Source organism: Tenrec ecaudatus, chromosome 5 (genome assembly GCF_050624435.1).
Source record: "Tenrec ecaudatus isolate mTenEca1 chromosome 5, mTenEca1.hap1, whole genome shotgun sequence".
NCBI lineage: Eukaryota > Metazoa > Chordata > Mammalia > Afrosoricida > Tenrecidae > Tenrec > Tenrec ecaudatus.
Window position 1 is genome coordinate 133,156,280 of NC_134534.1, and position 19,700 is coordinate 133,175,979.

The window sequence follows — 19,700 nt, forward strand, 5'->3', positions numbered from 1 at the left end:
CATAGATGTAAATACTTGCTCCAGAGACTTGGGGCTTCCTGATACTCACCCAGGGACCTTAATGCTTGGAGTTGTCTGTGGAAGAATAAGATGGGTCAGGGATGACCACCTGAGGTTTTAAACGTTTCCCCTTAAGACTGTTCCTTTATGATTTGTTGTTGGGATCCAACCAAGAGAACGCAACCTTTGATAACTTGGAACTGATGGAATTTAGGTAATCGGCTACACACGTGATGAGGGAAGCCAGCCAGAAGGGGTGGCTGCACCCCAGGCATACACAGCAAAAGGGGGTGCTGCCACCCTGGGCTGGCACTTGTATAATTCTCTCCTTTTGCTGGTGGGTAGAGCCATGAATATGATTTGCTTATGGTTATGTGATAAGTCTGAGATGGCAAATGTAATTAAGGTTCCAGATCTGCTGGCTTTGAGTTAATCAGAAGCTAGGATTTCAGCTTTTGAATCAAAAGGGGAAGCTAACCTTGGTGAGCCTGGTCTAATCAGTTGAACCCTGGAGGAAGATATTTGAATTAACGGAGTGCCTCTATTGAGGCCCTGTGACAAAGGCCTGCTTCCATGCTAACTCTTGGTCAGCTCCGGCTGGCATACAGCCACAAGGCATGAGTTTTGCCAACTGTTTGAGGGGGGTTTCTGCCACAAAGTGTGTCTAAGATCAAGGGGCAATAAATCACCTTTTAAAACAAGCTCTGTTAGACTGCAGTGTGAGAGGTTGAGAGAGGGCTGGATCCAGACCCATGCACCGTCTTCACAGTCTCCCCGGCAGTGTCGGCACGTTTTGTCTCTGCTGGTATAACCAGTGCACACGGCAGGATTTAAATATCATGAGAGCTTCGAAGACCAAGGGCCCTGACGTTTTTGTTGCTGCTGGGAAAATGTTTTTGGTTGGGGTGAAAATGTCTGTAAGAAGCCTGCCCGGGGTGGGTGGGGACCATCTGCATGCTCAGCTCAGTGACATTGGTGACACTGCATGTTGCGCTGCGGCCATCCTCGCTGTCCTTCTGCAGCTCCTTCTGCCACCATCAGCACAGACTCACGCCCCTCTGACCGACACGCCCTCTCAGTTTGGTAGGAGCCCTGTGGGTGTTGCCTGTTAAACATTGGACTGCCAATTTCAAGGTCAGTGGTTCAAATCCATCAGCTGCTCCTTGGGAGGCAGTTGAGTTTCTCTGCTCCCATAAAGATTTACAGCCTGGGAAAACTTATAATGGGTCACTGTGAGACAGAATCAATTCAATAGCAGTAAATTTTCACCCCTGGCACCCACTCATCAGCTTAATTTTTCAAAAAAATTTTATTTCATATACAGGAGAACCCAAGTGCCATGGTTTTGGGTTGAAAAAAGAAAGCTTAAGATGCAAACAATAAAAAGAATTAGTTGCTATCTAATTCATTGATAATAGCAAAAAGACTGGAAATTAGGGAAGGAATGCTTTTTGGGATTTAAAATTTTCTTTTGTTTGACAAGAGAATACAAAGCCACACTGTGTAGCCCCGTGGGGGTAAGCGGATTTTATTCTCACCTGTGGCAAAAACCAATCCAAACCGGACTTGGTCTTACAGTGACCTGATGCATTTGGGAAGAGAACGCTGCTTCCTGAAGTTTTCCGTGGCTGGTATTGGGGACATGGCTCAGGAGTCTTTCTGCCAGGGCCTTTCCGGTGGACTCGGATCTCCAGTGCTTTGGTTAGCCACCAAGGGCGTTCGTTATCCATTGTACCACCAAGCAACGCCATAGTCACCTGTACCTGCCCACAGTTCCTCATTGAACATCAAGGTTTAATATATAAAGTGTGAGTCTAGTCTGAAAGACCAGAGTGTCTTTACACGCAGGCAGTGCCCAGGTTATGGTCAGTTTGTACTTGCCTTTAGTATACGAATGCGCTTTCTCTTTGAAGCGCTTGATCCAATTCCTACTCAAAGCAAAACCATCACAGTTCCCTTTATCCGTTCCACCTGCTGCTGTTGTGCGGTGCTGGCAAAGCTTCCGGCCTTTGTTTGCACTAACGAAACCAAACCAAACGAAACCCATACCCATTGCCATCTATCTGGTCTTTGCTGACTCACTGTGGCCCGATAGGACGGTGTGGAGCTGCCCCTGTGGGTTTCCAAGGCTGGACATCTGTACATATGAGACATGCAGCCATCTGGCTCTGTGGAGCAACTGGGGGGTTGAAACACCGACCTTGAGGTTAACTGCCCAATGCCAACCCACTGTCTTAGCGGGGCTCCCTCCCTTTCTTGCATTATAGTCAGGCCGACTTCGCTACAAATTCAGCCTAAGGATTTAAGGTGTAAAGACACCCTTAAGAACATAGAGGGGCCAAGAAACCAGGGAGAAGCTCCAGTGCCTGCCGGGCACAATGTCCATGGATCTTTACAGACACAGCCTTTTAATCGGCTTACTTTTGTTTGACCCTGTATGTATTTTATTTTGACTCCAGTGCTAAGTGTGTGGCCTTTTAATTTCATTATCTGTAGACTACAGCCCTCGGGCTTGCGAGGGCAACTTGAGCACACCTTGGGGATTTATAAATGGACTTCTCACAGAGCTAACTTAGAAAATTCTTAATTATAAAAGGTGTTTATTGAAAATGGAGTTAGGGCACGGTGCTAAGAAGGTTTGATTGGCTCGCGGTTTTCTTGGGGGAGAACTCCGTGGGCGCTCAGCCTCTGGCCCGGTTCTCTCGCCCTTCCCTTGCAGGAGCCTGTCTCCACTTGAGTCCGCAAGGGCCTGCCCAGCTCTCTCCCCAGGATGCGAGTCTGCGCGGGCTCTGTGCTGCTGCCGCACCGGCTCTTCCTGGCCTACGTGCTGATGGTGTGCTGCAAACTGCTGGCCGCATCGAGCCAGCACCTCCGGGGACACGTGGGTAAGTCCTTTAAGCTCATTACGCGCTGCTGAGATCTACTAATAAGACCCCTGCCAACGTCTGAGTCCCCATTTTAGACACCGGTAGTTGACAAGAGTGTGTCAGTCACCAGAGGCCGCCTGGAAGATCAGCAGCGTAAGATGGTTTTAGGGATGGCGCTGCATAAAGACGGTGCCCCAAACACTGTTTGACGGTAGATGTTCTCTGGGCCGCCCCCCCCCCCTTCTTTTCCTGGCGAGTCTTCATTTTGTAGTTCTTTTTCTTAAAGGATCCCACGAGGCCTTTGCTGGTGTGTGTGAGTGGGCTCTCGTATCCCCCAGGTAGCATCGTCAGACTTGAACCAACACTTGAAAGGCTGAAGGGAAGGGACGTTTCAGAGAACGTTTGGTTGTGGAAGGGAAAGAGGCCGATGATTAAAAAGAACGGCAGAGAGACTGAGAGACAGAGAGGAAAGAAATAAAAGAGGTGACTTTTGCATGGGACTTAAAATGGATTGTATCTGAAACGGTGGAGCAATGCTGATAATTTGCTCTTTTCTGAAGAGCCGTGTAATCAGCTCACAGTGCGTGTGTGCACATGAACACATGTGTGCGTCTCCTTTTACCTTGAAAGTGACACAGACCTGGGAGCTCCCCAGTGGATTGTGCTTTCCTGAGTAACTCATATTTGTCAGTGGAATTGCTGCCAAACAATTAATTGGCCCTCTCTGCCACTGTCATCTCAGGTGGACACAGCCAGGCCTGCTTTTCCGGAGGTAAATTCTCCCTCCAAAGGGGCTTGCGCATGGACAGGTTTCTCTCCAGTGCTCCTTACCCTCGGCCAGAGAGTGTGTCATGCTTTCTGCTCTACTACTGTGGTATTTTAATGTGAGGCATAATTTTATGTCCAGGATAACTTTTGAAATCGTTCTCAACTCAATTTCCCCTCCCTGAGAGACATGCTGATGGACATCTGCCATGTTAGTGTGGAGTCCGTGCCTTGCGGCTGCAGTGGAGTGCCTGCGGCTAGTTGGCTGCGTGTGTGTTGTGAGCGCCTTCTCCAGGCCTGAGGTTTGAAACTAAGAGCTGTGCTGTTCAGTGCCCATTTCTTTCCTTGGGTGCAGGTTGAGATTCAGGCGAACCAAGTGACAAGCATTTGTCAGCCTGGCTGCCCATGCACATCAGATTCCTTACCTGTAAGGGGATTTGGGAATTTCTAGATGTTTTTGTATGGATTCTTGGCACAAGTCCTCTGGTCCCTGTTTTCTCTTCGCCCATGGGAGGTCCTTTCTGCCTTTATTTTTGGCACTGCACAGTCTTGTGGTCCTACTATGTCAACCACCACCAATTGTAGCAGGATCGAGTCCTGTCTACAGGGGTCTCTGTTCTCCAACCCAAGCAGCATGGCACGTGGAGGACCATATTTACGAAGCCGTGTGCCGACAACAAGTCGATTTTTGACCCATAGCCGCAGTCCTATGGGACAGCATATGGGCTGGAAGGCCCCATAGCGTTCCCTAGTGTGTCATCTTTGCAGGAGATTGCCAGGCCTGTCTCCTGCTTAGCAGCTGACAGGTTTGAATCGCCTACCTTTTGATTAGCAGATCAGCTACCAGGGAGGGAGGGAGGGAGAGAGAGAGAGAGAGAGAGAGAGAGAGAGAGAGAGAGAGAGAGAGAGAGAGAGAGACTGACTGAGACTTGATGCTTTCAAGCCTATCCCCTCATGGTCTGTATCCCAGCCGACCGGACTGACTGAGAAACAAGCTTGGAGGAGTATTTGGGGCTGCCTCATTTGAACGTCCCTTCTGTCGGCTAGTGCGTCGTCTCGCAGCCACTCCTACAGCAGAGGAGGCTGGTCAACACCCCGTGGTGGGCCCAGGAACAAGAGGAGAGCATGGATGTGATGAGTTGGTGTGGAGCCGCTCTGTGCATTCTCATTTTGATCGTGCTAACTGCCCCCCCCAACCTGGACGGTTTATACTTCCAACAGTGATAACATGAAAATGCCCATTTTCTCATTCCTTTATCATTTCTGAAGGAGTCAATTTAGGAGGAGCTCAGGTGGGATGGTTTTATGCACTGGGCTGCTAAACACAAGGTCACCCGTTTAAAATCACCAACTGCTCCAAGGGATAATGATGGGGCTTTCTACTCCTGTGTAGAGTTAGTCTTGGAAACCCACAGGGGCAGTTCAACCCTGTCCTCATAGAGTTACTATGAGTTGGCATTGACAAGATAGCAGTGAGTTTTCTTTTTACATTTGGTGCTAACAGAAAGGTTGGTGGTTCTTGTCTACCCAAAGGTACCTCAGAAGAAAGGCCTGGTGATCTCCTTCCCATTGAAAACCTCTTGGAGCACACAGTTCAACTCTGACATGTGTGGCAGGTGCCATGAGGCAGAGTTGACTCTCTAGAAACTGATTAAAAAAAATCCAACTTAAAATATTTGCAAAAGCAGTAATTAAAACATGTCTTTGGTTGTTTTGACTTGCATCTCTTTTTGCACAAAGATGGTCTTAATTTGTTTATGGACTATTCGCATTTGTGTCTCTCTGAAGTACTTTCTCCTGTGTCTGGTTTTCTGTTGGCATCATTGATTGCTCGCTAACTGATTGGTGAAGACTATTTGTAAATGGAGGACACTGGAGGTTTTTACCATTCTTCCCTGGCCCTCGCCAGTCCAGTGACGCAGCGGTGTAGTCGCGCGTGCGTGTGTGTAGTGAGGGTGAGGGTGACAGTGGAGGGAGTGCTGTAGATCCGATTCATACCTGTCCTCACGACCTGGAGGAGAAAAAAATCCCGAGTCTTGCAGTGGTCATGGGACCCCTCTTTCCCCCAGGTAGCACGCAGCTGTTGGAAAAGTCAAGGACCAGAACCAGTAGGGGGCGCTGCAGTGAGATTCTGAGAAACCCATCACATTCTTCTGTACATTCTTGATGCTGAAAGAGATGCGCGTCCAGCAACTAGGTAGCTTACTGCGGGACAGCAGAGCCTGCTACAGAATGAGCTGCAGGAGCCCATGGGTTAGGTAGTGTTCAGGAGGGCTGACACTGTCCTAAGGGTTTTGGGGTTGGTGACAGTGAACTTACCAGAACTGTGGCTCTAGGAGCCCCTTGTTAGACCAAGTCTGTTGGATGCCTTCATGACTGGGATTAGGAGATTATTGTACATAAGCAGGGAGCTGTCGCTACCAGATCATCTAAGAACCGGAGGGGGAGATTGTCAGGCTTCCCTCCTGCTTTGGGAGATGAGATAGTAGGGGTAGATTTGATTTTAGTTCTGTTGTTGAGAGATAAAAGAAAAAAACCTTACCAGGCACTCCCAGTCTGTTAGTCTGTCCGGGTGTCGTGGCTTGTGTCCTGCTATCACGCAGCAACCCGTGCCACTGGCTTTAAACCCCGTTTGTCCATGTTGACTGGTTTCAGCAGTGCTCAGGCTAAGGCCGACTGGGAAGAAAGGCCTGGTGAATTACTCCAAAACCTCACCAATGAGAACCTTGTGGAGGATCACAGGAGGCCACGGTGCTGCCAGGCTGGATGGCTGACCCTGTGCTGGCAGGCACCTCCCGTGGCCACACAGTGCACTCAGCACACCGACGGTCCTGAAGGCTGGCACACACGTCCTGTGAAACACAAGGGCTCCGGAAACTGAAGCGATCGGAAGCGATCATCGCAGGATGGGTAGTGGAAATCTCTTTTTGTGGTAAGTGGCAGTGACCAACTCTCCTAAGGATCAGAGTCGAGGAACAGCATTTTAAAAGAAATACAAGTATAAAACACAAATAGCACCCTTGTGTTTTAAATTCTACTCGACATAATGATTGATCACAAGCCCACATGGAGGGCTTTTGCAGCCGTGGGTTAGGGAAAAGGGGGAAGGGGTCAGTGAGCAGAGACTATGACCAGAAAGGCCAAGTTTAATTGCATTAGTTCTTCAAATAGCAATTTCTTCTGGTCCCACCTCCCTCCCTCTTTTGCTTGTAATCATTGCTTCTCCCACAAGAGGGCAGCAAGAAATGTTGTGTCAGGACGCTGGCTCCTGGGCACTTAAGTTACCAGCAAGAAATACCAGAAACCAAACTCGCAGCCGTGCAGTTGATGCCGACTCATGGCGACCCTGTAAGGGGGCATGGTGGAACTGCCCTTGTGGGTTTCCAAGACTGTAATGCTTCATAGGAGTGGTGACCAGAGAGCCAAGTGGAATTCTTTCTTGGATCTCTGTGACAGTTGCCCGGGGGTAGGCATGCCGTTGGACCCAGGTCCCTGTGAAGTGAAACCTTCTGCTTGTCCTGCAAGGCTGTTCTTGTACACAGAGCTGTAAAATGAGCGTGCAAAACAAAATAGTAGTTGGTACCTCTGCTCACAAGATGCACAGGGTAATTGTCTTCTGACACTGGTAGCTCACGTGGAGAGACACATCAGATCGCATGGAAACATACATGTAGGTAGTCAAACCCCATCTAGAGATGTGGAGTCAGAATCATGGGCCTGCTGAACCCACACGTTCGGCAGTTAGCCTATTTCAGTCCGGTTTACCAAGATAAGCTGCGGTAACAAATGATGGGGACAAAGGAACAAGCAGTGTTCAATCAGGTGTTCGCAGGGCTATTGAGGGTCGGGACTGACCTTGTAGTACGTAACTCCCACCTCAGAACCGTACATAAAGTAGGGGTCCGTGGTGGCCCATTGTGGAAGTCCCTCCGTCTGTGTAGGAGACTTGGGTTCTGCTCTTGGCCAGGCACCTCATGCGCAGCCGCCATCCGCCTGTGGGTGGAGACGTGTGTGGTGCTTTGATGACGAACTGGATGCAGTGGTGCTTGCAGCAGAAGCTGGACTAGGAAGAAAGGCCTGGTGGTCTCCTTCTGACACGGTGTCTCTGGGCGCCTAGGGAAGCTGGCTCTACACCAGCTAAGTAGCAAAATCCAAAGGGGAATTTCTCCCTGGGGCTCCTTTCCACAAGGGCCCTCGGTGACTGTCTGCGGCATCTTCTCATCATGTTAGAGCAAAGGGCGACAGATCCATCCCTGTCCAGGACATGCTGGCTGGGTGCAGAGAGAAGGAGCAATGGGGCAATCACACTCTGATCCAAACAGCCAGGTCGTTTCTTATTTCTTGGGTCAGAGCAAGCCTGGCCTCAGAGGGGCAGGGGTCGGCGCGCCTGTAAGACCTAGAGTGATAGAACTGGAAAGTGTGTGGGTGGGCATACCTGTGTGACGGTATAAACTTTTAATTCAGGTTTACTATATGCGCAAAGGCCTGGTGGCCTTGTGTTGGGCTTCTAGCCATAAGGTCTGTGGTTCAAGCCTACTAGCTGCTCCTTGGGAGAAAGACGAGGCTATCTGCTCCCGTAAAGATCGTCAGTCTCCCACAGACCCCATATGACATCACTGTGAGTCAGAATCAGCTCTGGCTGTCGGTGACATGCACACAAGTTACTTAGGGGCGTGATGCTTAAGGGCTTAGCTGCTGCTAATTGAAAGGCTGGCGATTCAAACACACCTGAAGGACAAAGACCTGGAAATTTGCTCCGGTGAAGATTGCAGCCGACAAAGCCCGATGGGACAGCTCTACTCTGTGAAGTCTACTGGATGTCACACCACACCAGTATAGACACAGACACAGCCTGTGTTTAAATCATACTGTATACAATTCTGACGTCCTGAACGCTCAACAATTACTGCTTTCACACTGCTTCTCGGTTTATAGACAAGCTTTCATTCACGGGGGTTTATATCGTCATTGTTTTAACATCTACACTCTCAGCATCACGAGGCAGGCAGTCTGGCGGTTTTATTGCAGGCCTGCAGGTGGAAACACTGAGGCTACAAGGAAGGTATAACCTCTATTGGAACTTGAATAAAAACATCCTTCCGATTCATTTTCCCCAGTTACTCTTCGCTGACTTCAGAAAAGGTACACATGACATTGGTGATGGTTTAATTGTGACTCAATTCCGGCTCGCAGAGGTATATTGGCTCGTGTCTGTGGGCGGAGTTTCTGTGCATCTGTTTGGGCTGATGCCGTTGAAGGGACAGGTCTAATGGCTAGGTAGGCTCTGACAGCCGAGGGGCTCCTTACAGAAGCAGCCTCCTTCACACTAAGCATATTTCTGCTTTTAAAGAGCTCGCGAGAGTACACGCTTCTGCCACCAGTGGGGCAGGAAGCTTTACGTTTCCCATGAACTCTGCCTGCCTTCTCTTTCCTTCTGCCTACTTTTGACTTCTTTTTGACCTCTTGCTTGCTTAGGAATGCAAAGCAGCTCGGAAAGTGGACTTTGGGGTCAGATGGCTTGGGTTCAAATCCCAGTTCTGCTTCCTGGCTGTAGAGCTTGAACAGATTATGAAACCTTTGTGATCCTCAGTCTCCTCTTCTGTAAATGGGGTACGGGCTGTCCTTAGAGGGTTGCAGCAAGGAGTCAATGAGTCCGCACCCGGAAAGTGCAGGGAGCCGTGTTTGCGGAGCGAGTGGTGAGTCAGTGTTAGCCGTCATTCCCGGGACCTGCCTTCGGCTTGGAAAGCTGTTCTCTGATAGCGATTTGGTACCATTTGCATCTATGAAAATTGAGGCTTTCCATTTTCTCTCCTATAAGTAAGAACGGAGAGTAGGTGGTCCGTGTTATTTCCACTCTGAAGAGGAGTTGTGGAATCCACCATCGTGCCCCACGGGTTTGCATCCCAGGCGGGTCCTTTAATAGTTGGTAGGAAACCCTGGAGGCGCTTTGGATTTGTCTGTTTCAGGCCTCTTTGGTTGTCTGGTAATAAACCTTTCGTTCTTTCACAGGCAACAGTTGCCTGAGAAACATAACTCTCACCACTAGAGTTTGCTGTGGGCTTTAAATGGATGACTTGAGCGGACTGTAACGAGGAGGTGGTGTGTGCATGCACCCCACTTTTGCAGTTGTGGGCTAAAGCGAGGTGCACTCGTGTGGGATGTTCTGAGCAAGGCACCCGCTCTTCATTCCTTCTGCACACAAGCAGGAAAGGACACGACTCGAATCAGACGCTGCAGTTTGTAGAAGCTTGTCAACTTTTAGACAATCTTTTCTCTCCTGGTCGACTGGGACCAACCTTGCACCCAAGAAAAAGTTCCTTTTTGAAAAATGATGGTGCTGTGTTGTTAACTAGTTGTGTCAGTTTGGGTTGACTAGAGAAACAAATCCAAGGACAATTGTATATTGGGAAAACATCCCAGCTTTGTTCAGATCAAGTCCATAAGCCTGATATTAGCCCCTATGTCTAATGTTTAAAAATTTCTCTTCGGACTTACACAGCACATGCAATGATACCAAATGCAGGAAGATCACAGGCCATGGGTGGAAGGTCTTGTGGATCCAGTGCCGTGGAAGCATCTCAGCACCGGCTCCTCCGGCTCTGAGGGTGGCTCCTCAATAGGAGGGGAAGCAGAAAGAGAGTGTGGCAGAATCTTCTGATGGCAGAATCAAGAGAGAGGAAGGTCCCAGAATTCTCAGGAGAAGGCCAGACCCACACAGAGGCCTCATTGGCTATGACCTGATTGACAGACTAGACTTCACCCCTTCACTCTTAATGTCCTCAGGTTGACATGAGATTATGTAACCACCACACCAGTGTTCTCTACGTTTGCATCTATCCATTGCAATGGATCAGAACTACACAGGACTTGGCAGGCAATATTCACGATGAAAGGGTTTGTTAGGGAATTTAACAAGGTGTAATGCCAGTGGGAAATGTTCAGGATAGAGTTCATCAGGACATGCCACCGAGTTCTTTCAGGACCGCTAATCCATGCCCACAGGGCGTGCCGCTGCTGTAAGCCTGAACCTGACGGCATTCAGCTCAAGTTCAGTCCCCATGGGGGTCGGAAGTCCACCACTGGCTCCGGGTTCTGCTGCTGCTCCTCTGAAGTCACAGCTGTCTTCTGGATCCAGGAGGTTCGCTGCTCAGAGGACACCCTCCTGGCTCTGGGCTGGGAGTAAGCTCTCACCTCCTGCTTCTCAGAAGGCGCATTTTCTATGAAGCAGTGTGCATTGCAGGGAATCCCATTTACAGTCACTCCTTCCCCCCTTCCTACCCAGACCCGGTAGGAAAAGATCATTTGGTGGGCGTTCAGAGCCACCTTAAACAATTCATTGTCTCTGATATGGTTTTCTTGCCTTTGATTCCAGACACTAGAGGGCATGCAAGGTTTAGAATCACAAGACCCAGGCTCTTTAATTCAGTAACAATGTAATAGGAACCAAATAGGTGGTTTTTATGTTGTAGCAGCCACATTAGACAAAAAGAGAAATAGGTGATACTTTCAGAACATGTAGAGCTTGATCCAATCTATCTAAAATATTATCATTTTAACATGTGGCCTTAGCCACAGTCCAACTTCCCAATGGCTAGAAAAATAAAAAACCAAACTTGCTGCCATTTAGTGGATTCCAATTCATAGTGACCCTAGAGGACAGAGTAGAACTGCCCCTGTAAGTGTAAGTGTCTGAGACTGTAAATCCTTAAGGGAGTAGAGAGCCTCGTCTTTTCCCTGCGGAGCGGCTGGTGGTTTCAAACTGCTAACCTTCCTGTTAGTAGCCCAGTGTGTAATCTACTGTGCCACCAGGGCTCTAGGTTGCTGAATAAACAACACAAAGTTCTGAATCAGGCCTTAGGTGGACTTCCCGAGGACTACAATTATGCATGGCTAGTATTTTCACGGAGCTGCAGCCATGGGGCACCTACCATGTTCTCTCTCCTTCTGTTCTACTTAATTCCTTTCCTGTCTTACTTCGTTGCTGGTTGTTTTCTCTCTCCTTCCTAAAGGGTTATGTAAAGGAGCCCTGGTGGAATAGTGGTTACTGCTAACGGAAAGGTGAACAGTTTGAAATTCTAGCCAATCCTCTGGAAAAAGACTGTGCTTTCTTCTCCTTCTGTAGGGACTCCCAGTCTCGAAAACTCCTTGGGGAGCTACCGTGTCCTGTAGGGTCTCCATGAGTTGTTATCAACTGGATGGCAGGTGGAGAAAGCGATAGGGAAAGTGATAGGCAGGTCATCGTGTAAGAGGTGGAACATAGTTCTTCCTCCTAACGAACTGCCTCACCACGTGAGACTGTATTTGTGGAGACCACGCGCACGCCCTCGAGCTGAGTCCCGCTCACAGGGACCCTATGGAACAGCACCGGGACTGCCCTGTAGGGGTTTGAAGGCTGCAGTGTTGTGGGAGCAGACTCCCCTGGAGTGCTTGTTGCTTTCCATCACCGTCCTTTCTGCTAGCAGCCAAACCTTTAACCTGAACCCCCAGGACGCTCATCTCGGGGAGAGGGCAGTGGGAATACTCTGTGTGTGTGTGTGTGTGTGTGTGTGTGTGTGTGTGATGACTTCTGCCATTAAGTCTTAAACTCCACACTGGGAAGTTTGTTTTTTTTTTGGGGGGGGGGCACAGTCATGGGCATCGAGGAGGCTGGGCGGCACAGACCAGTTGGAGATGGCATGCTAACTAAAGGAGGATCTGGGCAGTGCTTCATCGGGGAAAGGCCAGGCGATCTGTCTCCCTAAAGGTGCCAGCCAGGAAAGCCCTGTGGGTCACAGGTCAGCTCCCTGTAACACGCCAAGTCAGGGGCCAACTTGGTGACCGCTAACGACAACGGGGCACAAAGCATGTCTTGCGATCAGAGGACAGTGCTTAACCAGGTGTCCTCCCCAGCGTTCTGTTCCCTGCCTCTGCCTTCTGCCCCACCATCAGTGAGTGGTCACGTCAGTCATTGCACAGTTCCTGTGTGGCCCACTGCATGGGACGGCGGCTGGTTTTATGAGCAAAGAAAAGAAAGGGCTGTGGACTGGCAGTAAAAGCCTGTGTTTGGATTTCAAAGGGCATCTGTATTACAGAGCTTACTTCATTCTCTTTGGGGGCTTTCACTTAAACCTATCCCTCACCTGCACCCCATCGGGACTCTGGCCAGGTGTATGACTGAGCAGCTCCAAGGTGGGTGCTCATCCCTGCAGCCCAGGTTGAGAACTGCCGACACAGCAGCAAACGGAACTAAACTGCAGCGTGACTCTAGCTCCTGTCTCACTCGCTGCAGGGGGAATCGGGTGGCCAGGAGTCCTCATCTCAGGCTTATCTGTTTCCCCAGCCCCGCCCCCTGTTAAGATTCGGAGGACTGTCTCCCCCTGTCCAGCCGACCTCCATCTCCCCCTCGTTTCACACCGGCTGGCTGCGCCAGATGTGGCACGCCTCCAGTTCATGCCAGTCCATTGCCCTCAAGTGTCTCGGCATGATTTTCCTCCAGTGCCATCTGCAGGGCGCATCATAATTCCGGTAGCTAATAAGAAGTGAAAGGAGCAGATGATACGAGGTGTTCATAGTCAGTGCCTTCTCATTGCCTCTGCTGCAGGTTCAAGTCCCAAGGCCACCGGCAAGGTCAACTTTGCAAGGTGTCTGGCGAATGACTGAGCTTCACACCTTTTTCTGTGGGCAGAAAGGGTGGTTTCGCTGACCTTCCATTCCCTAAATGAGCTTTGAGCAATCCAGCTGGATCTGGCAGGTTGATTCCTCCTCCTTCTGTTGGTGCCTTTGATACAGAACGAACCAGGGCCCTGGAAGCACTCTCTCCTTACCCTAGAGAAGAAGGTTCCTCTCTTCCTTCAAGCCGCACACGTAAATTCATCTACACAAAGCCTGTAGTTTGGAGCTTAAACAGCCACAGCGCAGCATCTCCTCTGTATGTCAGCGTGGATCCAGGAATTGCTTACTCTCTATCCAAGCAAAGCAAACTCACTGTCACCAAGTTGATTCCGACTCATAGTGAGTGACCGTGTAGGACAGAGTAGAACTGCCCCTGTGGGTTTCTGAGCCTGTAACTCTTTTTATTTTTTTTTGGAGACTGTAACTCTTTATGCCAGTAGAAAGCCTCAGTTTTCTTCCTTGGAGTCAGCTGGTAGTTTCAAACTGCGGACCTTGTGGTTAGCAGCCCAGTGCTTAACTTACTCTGCCATCATGGCTCTTCGTGTTCCGTATAAGGAGAAGCAAGCCATTGGTACATGGGAATTGCAGAGGAGGAATTGCAGAGGGAGATGGGGGCAGGAAGAGAAAGCAAGGCTTTGTGTTTTCCTAGGTGTTGAGTGGATACTTGAAATATTTTGGCCCATACGGTGGTCTCAGAATAGCATTCTGGAAATAATATTGAAGGATAAATGAATCGTGAGATGAGTGTGTGCAAGAGTGAAACACATTTTAATGCCATCCACCTGCATTTTTATACAAATAACACCTGTGCTGTGTTTTTGCAGCCGGCGCAGGCCCTCTCTGGGTTATTTTCCTGTGTGTGTTCTGTGTGTGGTTTGGATTGCAGTGTGCACATCATGTGTGGTAAGGTCAGAGGGGCAGCGAGAAAGAGGAAAGCCCTCAAGGAGATGGACTGACCCCGTGGATGCAGCCGTGGGCTTCCAAATAGGCACAATGATGAGCGTGGCGCAGACCAGGCCGTGCTTGTTCTTCATGCGTAACGGTCAGAACCCACGTGAATGGCGCCTACCAGCAACAAGAGCATGTGCAGAAAGGGTACAACTCTGAAAATCAGCCAGTGGAAACCTCACAGGTCACAGAAGAAAACTGCTGGACTCGCTTGCTGTGGGCATGTCACCAGGAGGGATCAGTTGCTGGAGAAACATAATGTTTTGTGAAGGAGAGGACCAGCAAGGACATGGCATGGAGACCCTTGGTGAGATAAATTAGCACGATGATGGACTGGAACATGCTGGCGACCATGAGGTTCATGCAGGACTCAGCAACACGGTGTTCTGTTGTACGTGAAGTTGCTATGAATTGCAGCCCAGTAGTTAGCTAGCTGGTCACTCACCGCACACCCACCCACCCACCCACCCACCCATCCACCCATCCACCCATCCATGAGGGCCTGACGGTGGTAGGCATCTCCCTTTGGGCTCTGTTTTCCTGCTTGTTTTTTTTTCACCTGTTGTTTAGAAGATAGTACAATCCAGGAGCCAGAGAGGGAAACCATAAAGTAGCTTGTTTCAAGGGAAGGAGAAAGATGGGCATAAAGGAATGACCGTCCACAGTACTGTGAGCAGCAGGCAATTTCACTCTGGCTCCTCACTCTCTTCCAGCTGCCAGCGGAAAGGGATGTAGACACTTGAACCACTTGACCATGCGCATGAATGAAGGAGCAGGAACTCACGGTGTGTGTCTTCCTCCCCCAGACACACACAAGTATAGGAGCCCTGGCGACGCGTGGGGCTTAGGCATTGGACTGGTTGCCACTTCAAGCCCACCAGCCCTTCCCCGGGGAAAGGTGAAGCTCTCTGCTTCCACGAGGATGTACAGTCTCAGAAACGCCGTGTAAGGTCACTACGAGTCCATGGCAGTGGGTTAGATTCCTGATGTCAACTGTGCTACTGTGATAGTTTAGGTTTATTGTGCCAACCTGGCTGATGGACACATGTGGGATTAATTGAAGGGCAGTTTAATTGACGGGCAGAGGGATAAATGGCTCGGTAAGCCTCGCCTGTTTTTTCTCTTGTTCTTTGATGGTCAGACCAGTGTGCGGCTGCCTTAGCTAGTTCTCTGCCTCAGCTGGCAAGGCTCACTTCCTGAGAGACAGCCCTGAGGAGAAGCCGCATGGACCTACCCCAATGCAGCCCTGGGTGCTGGAGCAGCCGTATGGAGACCCCTGCCAGTGCTGAGATGCTTACACGTTCACGGATTCGGCTTTCTTCCTGCAGTCAGCATCATTGCGTATGTTTTGTGAAATGGAGGAGGACTTTGTGGATTGGTGTTAGACATATGGGTTAATGTTGGACTTATGGGTTTGGACTGGGTTGGGACGCTGCCTTAATGTTCACTTGCCCTTTATATAAAGCTCTTTCTTATACATATATGAGTTTCTCTGATCTACCCAGGCTAACACAGCTACTGAGAAAACATTTGCGAGAGATGGCAGAGACATTTCTTTCCAGAGGAGCCTCTTACAGTCTGATTGGATCTGAATTGCAAAAGCGAGCATGCCACTGTCTCCCGCCCTCCTTCCTCACAAGTGTGCTACAGTCCTTCTACGGGCATTGAGGACTGGCCACCCGGAGGAGGGCCACCGATCCCAACTGGGGCGCTGCATGCATTGTGTGGGCCCATCATCAAGCCCAGTGTTGTGGAATCAATGCAGACTCCCAGTCACCCTCTATAAAAAAGAACTCAAAAATCAAACCCACTGCCATCGAGTCGATGCCAACTCACAGCGACCCTATAGAACAGGGTTGAACTGCCCCTGGGGGTTTCTGAGACGAAGCATGGGAGCAGGAAGCCCCATTGTTCTCCCAGGCAACCTTCTACCTGCACCGGGAAATGAAGCTCATGGGACAGGGGCCAGCAGCCAGCAGCATCGGTTACTTTTCCACTTACTGTGCCTTTGGAGATCATGTAGAAATTACAAACCATTTCCAGGGTGGCTAGATAAACATTTTTGTTGTGGGAGGGTGTTATGTCTGTGGGGAAAATAACATCGTCTGGCCTCTCCAGCTGGGAGCAAGAAGGTCTGCCTCTGAGACCTTCTTTGTTCTCTGCTGAGCCTGACTTAGGACTCTCGGGCATGTGAGGCTTTCGGAACCAGGATTGTTTCTCTAAGTTACCTTCCTGTGAACCGGATTCATTTCAGAGTCTGTGATTGTCCCGAAATGGTGGGGCCAACATGTGCCGTGTGCTGTCTGCGAGTGGAGATGGGCTAAGCAAACAAACAGTTTAAGTACATTTGCCTGGGAGCTACTTAAGTTAAGGTACCTTGAAAAATAGGCAAGTGCTTTGAGAACATTTATTTACCAGAACAAAGGAAGAAGAAGAAACTGGTGCCATTGTTTTGTAAAGCTCTGGGTGTGTTGCCTAGTTTCTCTGGAGCCTCATTTTCTTGTCCCCAGGGAATGGGTAAACCGATCCCCTCTCTCACTGTGATGGTTTTGCAAGGTTCAAGCGAGACATTGTGCCCGGCATGCAAAGGTGTTAGTTTTTGATGTTTTTCAAAAAGTGCTTTATTGAGCTCGGAGCCCTGGTGGCATCGTGGTTACATGTTGGGCTGCTCAGTGCAAGGTCAGCGGTTTGAAACCACCAGGGAGCCCTTCCTGGGGGAAGACGAGGCTTTTTACTCCTGGAAAGATGAGCCATCTTAGAACCCCGCAGGGAGGTTCGACTGGTCCCACAGGGTCATTACGAGTCCGCATGGACTTGATGGCAGGGAGGTTCAACTGTTCCCACAGGGTCATTATGAGTCTGCATGGACTTGATGGCAGGGAGGTTCAACTGTTCCCACAGGGTCATTATGAGTCTGCATGGACTTCATGGCAGGGAAGCATTTCTTTTTGTGCTTTTCATTGGTGTTGAGTCGACATACGACACACTTTACATCTGTGATGTGTACAACTCGACATTCTAACGTAGGTATAAACCTGGGAAACCATTCCCTCAATGAAAATAATGAACATACACTAGGGCTTCAACAAGTTTGTGCAACAGTTCCTTCTTTTAATCCCATTTTCCCTGAGTTTTACAGTCCCCTGGGGTTCATCCCCCAAAGTTTGCCGGTGCCTTTGTAATGCATCCTTCTTGCCCCTTCCTCTGCCATTCCCAAGAACCACGGGTCTCACTGGGTTTGTGTTTTCTACCATTTTATTTACGTGAAATCCTACAACAGGCACGTACTTTTATCTAGTTTCTTTCATTTTGCACAATGGCTGTACGATGCATCCACATGCTTGTGTGTACAAATAAGTCATTTCTTCCTATTGCTGTGTAGCACTGTGTTGTATCACTACACTGCGCTTTGTTTGTTCATTCCCCCCAGCTTCCCCCAATGTTGGGCCAGTATCAGGAGCCCTGGCAATGCCATGGTTTAAGTGTTCGGCCGTTAACCAAAAGGTTGGCAGTTTGAACACATCAGCCAACCCTTGGAAGAAAGCTGTGCCATCTGGTTCTATAAAGACTAAAGCGTTGGACACCTCTGGGCCGGTTCTCCTCTGTCTCGTGGGGTCACTCAGTTGGAGTAGGCAGCAGTGAGTGAGTGAGTTTGTTTCTTAGTTCCTTGTGACTTTTACAAGTAAAGCTACTATGAACATCTTGGACAAGTATTAATGTGCTTTCATTTCTCATAGCATAGAGGTGATGGCAATTGCTCGTTTTGTTTTCTTAGTAAGAGATCTATAGTAGCATTGATGCTTTATGGTTTTACTTTGGATTTCTTTAATAATTAATGACATTCCGATTCTTTTCATTATTTGTCATTTGTATGTCTTTCTTTGGGGAGATGTCTGTTTATTTAAATTCAAGATACAACTGCCGTTTTGATGTGTGCCTAGAATTTGAAGAGCCTAGAATTCTCCCGGGAAGGGTTACAGAGATGGAAACATGGTCGCAGGAGCGTGTAGACCCTGATGGAGGCTATGATGGGAAACAATGGTTCACAAAGATCTCTATGATCTTGTACCAGTACTTTTTGACTTACCCTTGAAGTTTCATAATCAGATGAACAAAAAATACATTCCCTATCTAATTGTGAACTTTGTTTTTAATAGTAAAATGAGTTCTTATTTTGATGGAGCAACCTCCAACTAAATGGTCTTATGTTATGATTCTTTTGAGCTTGCGGCTCCCTGAGGCACGGCCTAACAAACTCACCAGCAGTTGTGACTGGTGACAGTTTAGTAGCATGGAGACATTAGTTTGCTTACCTGACTCAAGTCTTCCTCCCGTCTTCACCCATCTCAGTCTGTGCTGCCAACAACTCGGAATGGGGCACGGTGGTGGATGGTCCATCACCACTCCAACTACCTCGGGCCCAACCTGACTTCTAGTGAGCCCTGCGATGCAGTTGGACTGCCCCTTGGGGTTTTCCAGGCTGGGATAGTCCCATTGGGGATTGCCAGACCTTTCTCCTTTGGAACTGATGAGTGGGTTTAAGCCCCCACTTTTCAGTTAGCATCTGAGCCCTCAACTGATGCGCACCAGGGCGCTTCTCCTGAAGACAGGGTGTGATTCCTCGCCCTGAAGGACCTATGAGATGCGCTCACTGGGAAGCCCTCAGGACGATGCCGATGAGTAGGAAAGGACACATCGTTGGGAGGACTCCTACGACGTGGATACAGGCTGAGAATGGGCTCTGCTCCTCCAACAGCACCATGCCTCTGGGGACATGATTGGATTCTCTCTTTTCATGCCGGAGGCCCAGGTTCCATTCCCAGGCACGTGCACCACGTGCAGTCTGCTCCCATCTGCCGGTGCACGCATTCACGTTGTTTGTATGCTGGGCAGGCTTCAGTGGTTTCTAGACTAAGCTAGACTTGGAAGAAAGGCTTGCCAATCAATTTCCTAAAATCAGCCTCTGAATTACCTTCTGTGGATTGCAACCATCAAGTTCTATGTCAATCCGAGAAGCCATCAGTTGTGGGCTGACCTGGCATTGGCTGACAACAAAACATATCCCCCCCCCACCCTCGCTCCCCTATAAGTGATATTTATAGTGGGTAGAGTTTTTAATTTGGGGTATTTTCACGTAATTGATTTGCATCACCATCATGTGAATTTTATTTTAATTTTTTGCTCATAGACCTCACACATTTGCAAAAGGGGTGGAAGCTATAGAAGGGCCCAAGCTTGCTTTGCGTGTTTGCACTTATATCTAGCCAACTGCTCTTAGCAAGTACCCTCATTTGGTGAGAGTATCTGGGAGCAGAAGCATCAAGTGGCATCATCAGAAAGTTTCCCTTTGGGAAATAAAATGAAGGCCAGGTAGGAAACTACTCAGTCACAAACTCGAGGGTCAACAAAGCTAAGTTTAGCCAGGGCAGCTTGGGAGGGCTGGGAAGAGGGAAAGCTGCTCGTGGACCT

General features: G+C 49.2%; 1 protein-coding gene across 1 annotated transcript in view; it reads left to right on the forward strand.

Moving 5' to 3' along the window:
- Positions 1-2,770: 2,770 nt before the first annotated feature.
- Positions 2,771-19,700, forward strand: part of TAFA4 (TAFA chemokine like family member 4) — a 132,409-nt gene continuing 115,479 nt past the window's right edge. The window contains exon 1 of the mRNA XM_075550880.1: positions 2,771-2,885. Within this exon, the coding sequence (XP_075406995.1) occupies positions 2,771-2,885 (115 nt within the window). The remainder of the gene's footprint in view (positions 2,886-19,700) is intronic.